A 12,741-nucleotide genomic window follows, 5' to 3' on the forward strand; every position below is an offset into this window, starting at 1 on the left:
TAGCCTGACATTTCCATCGAATCGGTTGATCGCTTTGACCCATTTTTTTAAATCGTTATTTTCTTTCTTTCCTTCTTTCTTTTTTTTTTACATTCCTCGATCCTTTTCCCCTCCTCTGTTTCTATTCGATTCGTCGTTCTCGAGCCGCGTTTCTCGTCGGAAAATTTTAACAATATACACGCGGTTTCGAAATTATGAGATTAGCATCCCGGAAAATACCGGCATTGTGTCGATGGTATCGATTTTCAACGACATAAAACTGCACTTCCGTATATTAAATCCCTTTGTTGGGATAAATTTCCATATCGAAGGAAAATTGTTTGGTAAGTAATAATAGTTTTGCCATAAGTTTCGTTCGCAAAAGTATCATTGAAATATGAATACGAAGTTTCTTAGAGAGAAATTCAGACATTCGTGATTCGTATATTATTGGAGATTTATACAGGCTAGAAAGTTATTAACTTGTGTCTAGGATTAATGATCTATACAATGCCGCATGCCTCTGCATTTGCTTCCTGTGAAATTTAACAAACTGACCGCACATTCCTCATTGGTGTACACGCGGTCTCTCTTGTGTTCATTCCAGTCTTAATTAAAAATGGACACAATGAAATACTTTGATGGTATCGTATATCATTTTTAATTGTCTTATATTTAATCTAGCGATAGGAAGAGTGATGAACAATGAATAGAAAATTGTTGAAATAATTGGTAGCTGCATAATATGTAAATTTTTACATTAAAAATGATTGATCGTGAAACAAAAAATTTAGGTTTATTGTTAGGAAGAAGGGAAATGATTAGATATAGTATTCATAAACGGAATTATTTATAATATTGTACGTACAATTGATTTAAGCAAGTAAAATATTAGTCGTACGTTTAATAATTATTATTAATTTGTTATATATATAAATTACTCGTTTTTAATCAAATTACTTTTTCTTTCATTCCTTATTTTTAATGAGTTGCGCAATCTTAAAATAATTGAAAGAAACAAACGGTATACGAATTCATCCAAAACGAATATTATTCGAATATTATTGAAAATTGTTATCGTTCGACGATAATTAAACCAATAAAATTGAAATCCAAGAGCAATATCAATATCAAATATCACGGTATATATAATTTCCAATATTCTCAAATTTACAATAACAACAAATCACTACAACAATATCAAATATTCAATTGTCATCAATGACTAAAATATCTTTATTTTCTTTTTTCAAATAACGTTTGAAATCTCATATTGTTTGCAGTGTAGCCAGATGCAGATGTAATAAGTAAGAAATCCCAAGCAATTATAGAGATTTAAATAGCTAACAATGCTGTGACAAATAGCAAGAATGCTGGCCATAATAATTGTAGGGAAAGATGGCATCTTCTTCTTTCAGAATTGCTTCGCCAAGAATGACATCTAAAGATCGTCACCCTTTTTTCCTTTCCATTCTTTCCAAAGAAGAGGAACGTATCTTCTTTGGGAGTGAAGAAAACGATAACGAAGCATATCGGAAAAAGCTTTGGACACTTGACCTTTAAGATATTCAAACGAATTCCCTTATGGATATTTTGCAAAGTTTCCAGAAAGTTTCAAGAAATTCACTCCCTTTGGATCGTGGGTGTAGGTTCGTAATGGAAACTAATCGAGAAGGTATCGATATTCGATGGCTCCTTGAGTTTTGCCTCAGAATGCCTCTTAAGTGATTGGCTGTTGGATAGGATGAAGGGTAATTAATAGGGTTATTTCTCGTTGATTTAACGACGATTTGTTGGAAAGCGCGTATGTCCATTCTCGCAATTAAATTTAAAATTTCTAGACAAAATTTTTATTTCAGAAATGAACGAACGACGATATTAAAAATAGAATTTTACACTCGAATCGTGGAATAACTCGCGCACATACACGCCATATAAAATTTTTACCGTCGATTTTTCGTTCAATTTTATTTCGTTTCAAAATTCTAATCAATAATTAATCAAACAATTTATTCAATTCTCCATGGCAATAATAAAATATCATCCATTTTCTGTCGCTTGCCTTGATCACTTCGAAAATAAAATTTTTTTTTCTCTCCTTTTAATATTTATTTTCATCTATGCAGAGATGAATTTATATTTCACATCGTTTTGTCCAATCTCCAAAAAAGTTTGGGATTATTTGGCAAATGGAAAAAATAAATATTTCCTAATACAAATTATTAACAATGTTTATTCGATAATCAAATTCAAAGTTTAAATTATTCTCGTCACATACATTTCGTTTTTAACTTAATCTAATGCAATAATAAAATTCGATCTACGCATTTTCATTCGACAGTCTTACGTCTGCTGTTTTCAATATCAAAGGAAAAAAAAATGAAAACACGAACGATCCTTCGTTCAGATCCGATTCGTAAACGACGAACAAAAACCTGAGCGACGGGACGTACGAAGAAAATGGCGACGGGCGGTCCAATCCGTCAAACGTGGCAAGAAAATCTGTTGCGGACACGTTAAGAAATCGTAGGGCATTATCACCGATGGGGGAAAATAGATTAGGCGTGTTTTTTTATGCGGTTACTTAGGAGATCCTAAGGAGAACGAGGTGACTTGCCTCGGTAAATTCGTGCCGGAAGCTCTGCGCTTTGCCGATAAATTTTCGCCATAGAGGGTGGAGATAAGGGCGTTGTTAACCGACTGGACAGCACCGTGTAATCGTGCGTGATTCGTGGACGAAAACTCGGGCCTTTTTCCTCGAAATCCTTCCCTCCTCTCTAATCGTACAATTGATCTACCTCTTTCTCGACCTGTTAATTCGATCCTTTTCTCAAGGGAGAGACGAATGAAAAATTGGCAGGTTTTATCTTTGATTCATGCACGTGCAAACGTGCATGTTTCGGAATTACGAAAGGATCGAGGATGTGAGAATTGCAACGAACAAGAATATTTTAAATTTAGAATATTTTTAGTTTGCGTAAATATAAATTTTTGATGGTTTGATGATGAAAGTTGAAAGAAGAGTAATGATAATTGCATCCAATTTGTTTTTATTCGAAATTTATCCTCGAATAATTGTAGAATATTCGTTGGAACGTTCGTTGTAGAATAGGAGATGTATAACGATTAGCAAGTAGTATAGATGTATCGTTGGTCAGACAAGTGAAGTTGTTTAAATATAAATCGTTTATTCTAAATATCACGTTGTAATATCTACAATCTCAATTTGATTTTCATTTCGATACATTATGAATTTTAAATTTGCAAAGTTTAAATGAAAGTTTCGTGATAAAGTTTAAAAACTTGTACTCTCGAGCCAGTTACAGAAATTTCAGATTCTGTGCTATCTTCGTTTCTAGTTTACATTGTTATCTCGATGTTGAACTTTCTCAGAAGCTTGAGGGCCTCCTATCAGAATTCTTTTTTCCATTTCATTAGTTTCTTTTCTTCTCGAAACCGGTTACGAATAAATAGAAATATAATCTTTCTCATCCTTTTCATAGTACGTTCTTGACGAGGTTTTTTTCTTAACGAGGTAATTTTTCTAAAAAAAGAAAAAGTAACAAATAAATTTCATTTAATCGATTAAGAATAACTGAAATTATTTCTACAAAAATAATTTTTACTTGTCGTTTCATCACGATAATTGTACTTTGTAAAAAAGTACGATTCAAGGAATTTTTTTATCTTTACAATTTTTTTACTTCCTTTTTTAACATTCATCTTTCTTGATCGAGAAGATGATCAATTAGAATTAGAAATCTTCGAAAAGAGTTGTTAGAGATTCAATTCAAAGATTCAATTGATATATTTGCTACTGAATTACGCACTCAATGCTACGATTTCTATAAATATAATCATTAGATAACTATATTTCGCCGACCTATCAAACGTGAATACCTTCTAATCACGTTCTATTCAATTCGTTTCCTGGGAATTCTCAAACGAATCCCCATCTTTTAAACGATTTCGTCGCTGATTTATTCGTTTATTCGAAATTAAACGTCGATCGTTTACATTTACATCAACGACTTCATTGACAGAAATATCAATCGCTGAGAAAATGTTATAACGCCTTCGTTTGTGAAAGAATATTTACGCGTGTCAAGGGACACGGTGTTAATTGCATTTCACATAACTGTTTTGTACTTATAATTCTATCGTTTAACTCGCTGTTCAATTTCGAATAAAATGTTTTCATCTCGAGTTAATTATTTTCTTAAAGCTTGAAAAAAAAAGAATTTAATTAAATAAAGGAAATACAACAATTGCGCAGGAAAATATACTAAAAAACAAGAACAATATTTCGAAAATATAGAATGTATTCTTTTTATTTTCAAAAAAAAAAAAAGAAAAAATCTAGTTCGAAATAAAACATCTTTGGTGTACCTTGCTTGATGCAGTTGGTCGGATGCGCATGTTTGACGTATTTTCAAACACGAAAACTTTTTCTCAAACACGAAGGTAGCACGAAAAAATTTTATTTCTTATTTTATCTCCATAGAACACGTATGCAGATCTTTTGTATCTTTGTATCTTTATATTTGCCCGCTTATATTTACCACGTTTCATTTCTTGCAATTCCATATCCCCGGAATTCGGATCACAGTTCTCGAATGAGCGAATTTCGAAAACCAGATTATTATTATCCTTATCGATAATCGGAGGAACGGACGAGAGAAAATTTTGCGAATAAAAAAGGAGAATCTAGTGGAACAAAAGTAGCGAACGATAGGGGCACGGTTAAGGATAGAAAGGAAAGGATGCATGAATCGAGGAGATCGTAGATCTGACCTCGTTTCAACGGGGAACGGATTATCCATTGTCCTTGCCCAATATCCGTCGATAGTTCCACGTATTTTCGAGGGCAGGATTCCCAACTAGTTCCGCAAAACGATTTTTTTCTCCCCTCCTCCCCTTCTCCTCTGAATATCACGTTCCCTCCGCCGAGATCTTTCCCTCTTTTAAATTTGAAAAACCTAATTTGCTTACCACGACCGGCGTCACCCCGATTTCATCCTTTCTCGTCCTCCTCCAATATTCTCGCCCGATTTCTCCAGATATTTGCACGCGCGAATAAAAGCTAGACGTGTTCACCTATCGGGGAGAAAGTTTTTCGGAAAGAGGCAGCTCGATTCCTCTGAATCGTTGCAACTGTAAGGAGTTTCGGAGATCTTTTGACTCTTCCAGGTTATCTTCCAGATCTTTCTTTTTTTTCTCTCGTTGATCCGTCGAATCTTAGGAAAGTTGTTATCGATCTACGCGCATGCACTTTTCGCCCTTCTAACCCCTCAAGGAGGGAAAGATACGTCGTTGAAATATAAAGGAAGGCATGTGTACGTGTGTGCAGAGTGTGTACTCAGTTTGCTTCTACGAGGAATAAAGGGAAAATAAAAAAAGAAAAGAAAAATATATATATAAAAAAAAAAGAAAGTTGTTTCTTTCGTTGGGACTTTGCTTTCGAGAAAATCGAGTTTGAAAAGTTGTTAGACAAACGTGTGTTTGATCGACCCTTTATTCTACGAATTTTTGCCTTTATTCTACTTTCTTATTACACTTGAAATTCAATTTGAGCGAGGAGATATATACGTATATACGATGAAACAAAAAGCGTTCTTCGATTGTTAGATATTACTTTATATAAAAATTATATAATTCTTCTTCCAATTTTCTTTTTTTTTCTTTTCTATAATCGTTTTGTTCCATCAATGTAATATCGTAATTTTCTTTTAAAGTGAATTTTAAAAAGAATAATTAAATATTCCCCTTCATCGTCGAGATTTTTAAATTTTATAAATATTAATTCTCAAATAATAAATTTGAACAATTGCGCGTAACAATGTTCAAGATAGAAAATGAAGAAAAAAAATGAAATTTACGATTTTAAAATTCCTTTACTCTCTGTAAATAATTTCGTAATTATCATATTCCGTTTCCTTTGATCGTAACAATTATCACGACTCATATATATATATATATACATATCATATTCATCCCGTACAACCACTTGATCAAGCTTTTCCCTCGGTCCACTTGGCTGTCCAATAAAAAATTCCAAAGAAAATTTAATCGGTGGTATAAAAAAAGGAGTTATCGTGTATCTCGTTGTGCTCGAGTAACGAGGACTAGGCGCCTACGAGCTTATTAAGGAAACTCGGTTCCCTCCTTGCCCCCTAAGTGAATATTATTCTTTTCCAACGAACCAGAGACGGTATATTTACACGATAAGGATAGTTTACGGGGCTATTTTCCTCGCGAGAGGGCCACAAACTCGCGGGTAATTGCACCTTTCCACCATTTTTCCCTCTTTATCTGGCTCAAACCTCTTCCGTTTTTCGATATCCCGTGTCTGCGCCACGCTGGAAAAACCCTCCAACCCGCCATCTGCGCAATTTTCAGAAAATTTTTCTTATAAAACTGCAAATGAAATTTTTGCCCGGTACGCGTTATATAAAAATTTTTAATAGAATACGAAAAGAAAAAGGAAAGAAAAGAGGGTCGAGGTAATAAAATAAATATCGACTGTTAGGAAATTTCACGGAAATTTTCGTATTGAGAAGGGAAATATTTTTAATTGTTTTTTTTTTTCTTTTTTTTCTATACATTTTAAAATGTAGATTCAAAAGACACGCTATACCAAAAATCGTACCAAAAATATAAGTCGAAAAGGAGTCGAATCTTCGTGCAAAAGTAAATCGAAAATTTAGAATAATAATTTTTAAAATATCTCTGTTGCATTACACGAAGAAAATATTAAAAAATTAAAAAATATAAAAATTTCATTATATTCTGAAATGCAGGTTTAAATATTTGTTAAAGGCATAGTCGATGAAATAACGATTCCATTTATTCAAATATAAATTTCCAGATACATCATATTCAAAACAAGTGAAACGTGATTTCATATACGATCAACGATTGGAGAAATAATCATTTCAAATCGATATAACAATTTTCAGAAAGAAAAATTCACGCAAACGCAAAAAAATTGAAAAATTATCGAAGATCTAACTATATTTAACGTTTAATCGATAAACATAAGCGTGTTATTTCTTATCTGTAATTACCATAACTGGAACGAAGTATAGAAAAATGTGTGATGATTCAATCCTATGGCATTGAGAATTAATTTAACGCTACACGTGTTAAACGTGAGTTATGTGACTTTTGCAATGAAAAGAAAAAGTTGTTTGATCGTGAATAAATAAAGATCGCGAAATACATTCAGGATGGATGAAGAGATTATACTGTTGTACTTATATCCAAGTGTGGATAGGCGTGAGAAAGTTTTGACTAATGAGAATTTGAGTCTGTGGATTTGTTATCATCAAGTATTTATATTATTTCTAGATTTATATTTCGTCTATTTTATGTATCTCAAGAAGTTTGTTTCATAATAAAGATCAAAGAATCATTTGATCCTAAATGATTTGGACTGAATGACACTGATTTGAACTGGATTGATCGAACGAGACTGATTGAGATTGATCTAACTGAATTTGAAAGTTGAATCTGTTAATTAAGGTACGTTGAGATTGATCTCTTGTAATAAGGGAACTTTCCAAGAAATTTTGATTCATTCCAAGTTTTCCTAGAATATCTGAAAAAAGATATTGTGAGATAGAAAGGGATAGATTTTTATTCTGAAAAATCTGAATTTTGAAATTGTAAAATTATCAAAATTATAATAGAAAAGAATTTAACTTAATATTTCAGACGGTCCAAGTAAAAAGTAAAAAGTACTATTTTTGTGAAAATAGAATAAAATTAAAATTGTTAATGTCTAATAGATCACAAACACGAGTATCTACTATTATTAATGATTCATTTGTGATAAAATTCATGTGTGTCAATCTATTAGAACAAATATCAATGCAGCATATGATAAATCTTATCAAATAACTAAACATTCAAAGGAATAATCCTTTCGAATCCACGATCAATATATCTTTCAATACAACAGTTTAGATATTCTCTTTTGAAGATATGTCTCATGTTATCTAACTATTCGAACAAAAATTAATTTACAAATCAATTTTTCTTGCTTATTCTTCTTTTAATTTTATTCTAATTTCGATCGAACGAAATATATTTTTTCAATCATTAAAAATTAAGACACGAGATGTAACTCGTCTATATCGATGCATAAAATATTCCGTATTTCTAGATACATTAATACATGGAAAAGGTTAATCCCGTTCCATTATATTTGCATAAAAGTTAACATTAATACCTGCAATGATATAATCGTTCCATTATTATAACACGAATTAATCTTTCCATCGATCTTTAATGGGAGTAATAGCGAATAAGAGAAGAATTTTTATTTCAATCGATATTAAATTCCGTTAATATCAGAATAGATAAAAAAGACTACTTTATGAATTTAATTAATAATAAAACTCGAGAAAAAGAGAAAGAGAGAGAAATAGAAATAGAGAAAGCGTAACAATTTTTTAGAACGACTGCTGCCTTTTTTTCTCTCCTCACGTCGAATCCAATAAAACGTGAATTTAACGAATAACAGATTGATCGAGTAACAGATGTGCGTGTATTCGATATCGATATTATTACAAAGAGATATAGAGCCTGATATCTCTGTATCTGTAGATCATAACGTTTAAATAATCGGGGGAGAGAGGGGGATCATCCATCCTTGTATTATTCTCGATTTTGTATGCGTACGAATCGCGTGAATCTCGACAACATTTCCGTGTGTATTTTCACAGATTTATAGGAGGAGCAGAGTTTTCATCGAACCGAATACGCAAATTGAAATATACGTCGAGAAATATTGCCGGTTCAATTATATTCTTCTTCGTTTATCGAAAAATATCATTAATGGGATATTTTTCCACGCATTTCTCCACTCCAGTGAAAGATATTTACCTTCAATTATGAATTTTTTCACCCCCCCTTTCTCTTCTATTCATTTTTCTTTATCCAATTTCTTTTATTTTATTCCTTGTTTTTATTTTATTTCATTCGCACTAAAATTAATTACCTGTAATACGTATTCAATAAAAATATGGAGTAATAGATGGACGATTAAAGTTAAGATAGTATTATTAAAATTAATTCGATTTCATTCTAAACAATTCTAACAAATCGTAAATAATTTTTTAATTCCACAGGTTTCTCGAACGATTTGTAGCCCATAGCTACAATTCAACTAACAGTATACGATTCATAGTTATAGCCATCTTGAATCGAAACGGGTTTCCCTTCTATATATGTACATATTGCTCAACCAGTACCAGGGTCCATGTGTTGACGACAAATATTGTCTTTGTTAATATTTATTCGAGCTCGGCCATTTGTTTCCCAAGTTTTGTTTCGCGATACGCTTTCGCCAAGTACATCCGGAATTTTATCCGTTGCTGCTCGCTTATGAATATAGATCGTTTCCTATTCTATTCTTGGCTATCTGGAAAACGCAATAAATTTGCCATTTTATTTTTCTCTTTCGACAAATATAAAACACAATTTTTTTTTTTATAATTGATCGGTCTAATCGAGCCTCGATCGATCGAAAGAGATCGAAAGGGAGGAGGAGGAGAGGATCTCCGGATGACGAGAAATGAAATACGGGATATTTGAAGCATCGTTCACGTGTTAACGAACGTAAACAGGAAGAGAGTGGTGAGAGTTCTTTGACATCTTTTCATCTCGTCTTAATTAACGATCCGCCGCCATCAGAGCGAGTTTTATGAAAATTCTCGTCCCCATTTAAATAAATAAGTGGATCGTGTATCGACGACGAAACGTCCTCCTTTAGATAAAGTTTTTCCTCCGTTAAAAAGCTGAAACGTAGTCGTGCTAAGTAAGTTTCGAATAACGTCTGACGATGAGCGGATTATTCTACTTACGGGAAGCAAAATGGTCGAACAAAAAGCTTGATTTTATTGTATCAATTATTATTGTGAAAAGAGGAGTCCTAGAAATCGTTTAATGAATTAATAACATTGTGTAAATTATTTTATTTATTCAATTTGTCGTTAAATTTATTAATAATTTATCATTGGAATTATTTACTTAAAACATATAGTTAGGAAAAGATTATTTGAAAACGAAGTTGAGACATTAATATAAATTATAATTGTTATTAATTCTTATAATAATAATAATAGGAATTTTTTTTATATATATATTCACCGTATTGGAAACGAAATTGCAAAAGATCTTTTATCCAAAGCCTCTCCTACTCTTTCTATCTACTATAATCTCGTTTAATTCAAAACACGAATTCTTTCAAAGCTCCCTTTCGCGAAATCGATAGTTCGATCCATGTTTTTTGCTCCGCATAGCGAGATAAATTCTTACAACGTTGCACAAGGGAGAATATTTAAAAAAAGAAAGAAAGAAAGAAAGAAAGAATATCTACCAATAATTTATTATTCTTTGGAAATGTTACCTTGGTTCAGTTTAGTTTTAAGTAACGCAAGAAAAGAAAGGACTTCATACGGTATTTTTCGCAAAGGTATATACGAAATGGATGAAAAATTTTTTATTTTGTTTTCATTTCTTGTTTCCTTTTCATTTATTAATTCCTTTCCTTTTCCTAAATAACATTCTTGCTTTTTCCTTTTCTTTTTTTCTTTTTGTAAAAATGAAACTCGGATATTCGAAATATCGGACGTTTAAACAAAATGAGTTGTTCTTTCAAGAGAGTTTTTTTTAATTGTAATTTTACAATCTCCTTTTAATGCTATTTTGATTTTATATTATCACATTTGATACGATTATTTTCACTGGATGATATTATAATTTCAAATTGTTTCAGATAATTATTACTCGATTTATATTTAAGCTCATTTATTAAACTGATGTTCTCTTCTTTCAAAAAAAAAAAAAAAAAAAGAAAAGAGAAAAAAAGAATCTATCGAGTATTCGTATTTCCAAATATCGATTCATTATCTCATTTATTCCTCCATTTATTTATGAAAAAAAAAAATAGAAAGAGAATAAGCATATATATTCCCACTTTACTTTTGTTAATTAAAGAAATGTTTACAAATTATATTTTTCATCCCAAGAATATATTTTTCATGCGATGCGAGAGCGTAATTATCATTAAAAAAAAAAAAAAATTAAATTCTAACAACATCAATGTTAATTGGTTATTGGATTTTATTATAAGTTTATCGTACGGTTTATATAATTTTTTTTTTATTTCAAACGAAAAAATATTCCATGGAGAAAGAAAGGGAGAAATGTTTCTTTTATGTGGTTAATTAGTTTATTAGGAATCGAGTTTTGAGCATCGATGCCAGGTATTTCCAATTCCATTCAGTTAATGTTAATTAACCACGTACACCTAGAAATGCTAGTATAATCGTAATACAGGGCAAAAACAGTCGCTATATTGTAATTTGACGTGTAATTACGAAATTCAGGGTATATATTGTCTCTCCTTTGACCGAGTTTAACGTTTAATATTCATCGAAATGGAATGGGGAAAAAATTATGGAATTTCGAATATTCCAGCATGTTTGTTTGCAAGAGGAAACAAAGGAACGAAAAGTTGAATTCACAATAGTTATTCAAGGCAAGATATTCTATTATTATTATTATCAAATCCTTCGTGATACATTACCGCCATGTTTAAATACGATTCAATGGAAATTTCACCGATGAAAAATGAAATAAATCGGCACGGTATATTTATATTTTTAAAATTTCACTCGATTACTTCATTATCGTCTTTCATCATGAAACATTGGAATTAAAAATTGGAAATTGAAAATAAATTGGATGAAATGTTTGTTATGTTATATCGTTGCGTGAATTTTATTAACTAAATTATTTTTACAGGGCGAAGAGGATTTCGAAATAACACGCAAAACGGTATAAAGCAATATGAGAATTTTCAAGCGAATAGAAAAGAACAATGTGTTTCATAATGTTTTCTTGGCGGTACTATTTTTTTTCCACGTGTTACGTTCTAATGCAGGCCGAACAGAACAGAAAAGTCTCTCTCCATGAAAATGAAACGCAATTTTTTTTAAATACATTTCTTTCTTTTTAACCTTCCATTTTTTTCTTTTTCTTTTTTTTTTTAGCGCATATTCTTCCCAATGTTGCAACCAAACGAGACATGAAAATTTTTGAAATATTTATACCGCAAAATAATATATGCTTCCTACGTGTAAATTCTTGGTGAATATATAAGGTGTTTCAGAAACGGTGATACAACTAAACGGAAGGTTATTCGTATGCAAACGTATAAAAATCTTAAATAGGATATTCTATATTCTAGCAGGGAGAAATGGAAATAAAATTCGTTCGTTTGAGGCTTCGTTTTCGAGAGAATTGAGTTTAAAAATTTGCCGAGTAACGTGGCTAATTCTCATTGGCGTGGATAGAATGTTGAAAAACTTTTTATTCGAAATTCCGTTTCCTCTGGAAAACGGAGGGCCTCGAACGAAATGTTATTTTATACTTTTCAATAATATCTCCACGTAAAAATAATTTTTAACCCGATTGTTCTATCCTCAGGCATCCTGTATATGTGTATACGTGTTTTGAATTAACGTATAAGGTTTAAAAAAAAAAAAAAAAAATAAAAAGAAAAAGGCAAGAGTGGAATAACAACGTATCCACGTTCGAGCAGATATTTATATGCGCGTGTTTTGCGAATGCTATCTAAAGAATTAGTGAAAGCTGCTTTTGTCTTGAATACTAATATAAAATTGCATCAGAGGTGCAACGTAAAGAATTAAAAAAAAAAGAAACAAAAAAATTATATTAAATTATATCGAT

General features: G+C 31.4%; 2 protein-coding genes across 6 annotated transcripts in view; one reads left to right on the plus strand and one right to left on the minus strand.

Annotated features, from left to right (window-relative positions):
* Window positions 1-12,741, plus strand: part of LOC411843 (COP9 signalosome complex subunit 7b) — a 184,897-nt gene that overhangs the window by 118,430 nt on the left and 53,726 nt on the right. Inside the window, exon 5 of one of the 2 annotated variants that reach the window (XM_006562741.3) lies at window positions 11,794-12,707. The exons of the other annotated variant lie outside the window; for it this stretch is intronic. Within the exon in view, the coding sequence (XP_006562804.2) occupies window positions 11,794-11,882 (89 nt within the window). The 3' untranslated portion in view covers window positions 11,883-12,707. Of the gene's footprint in view, window positions 1-11,793; window positions 12,708-12,741 lie in introns of those variants that run through there. 2 annotated transcript variants of the gene reach the window in all.
* Glurb (metabotropic glutamate receptor B) overlaps window positions 1-12,741 on the minus strand; it is a 256,855-nt gene that overhangs the window by 113,606 nt on the left and 130,508 nt on the right. The window lies entirely within an intron of this gene.

The sequence above is a fragment of the Apis mellifera genome, linkage group LG13 (genome assembly GCF_003254395.2).
Source record: "Apis mellifera strain DH4 linkage group LG13, Amel_HAv3.1, whole genome shotgun sequence".
Classification (NCBI taxonomy): Eukaryota; Metazoa; Arthropoda; class Insecta; order Hymenoptera; family Apidae; genus Apis; species Apis mellifera.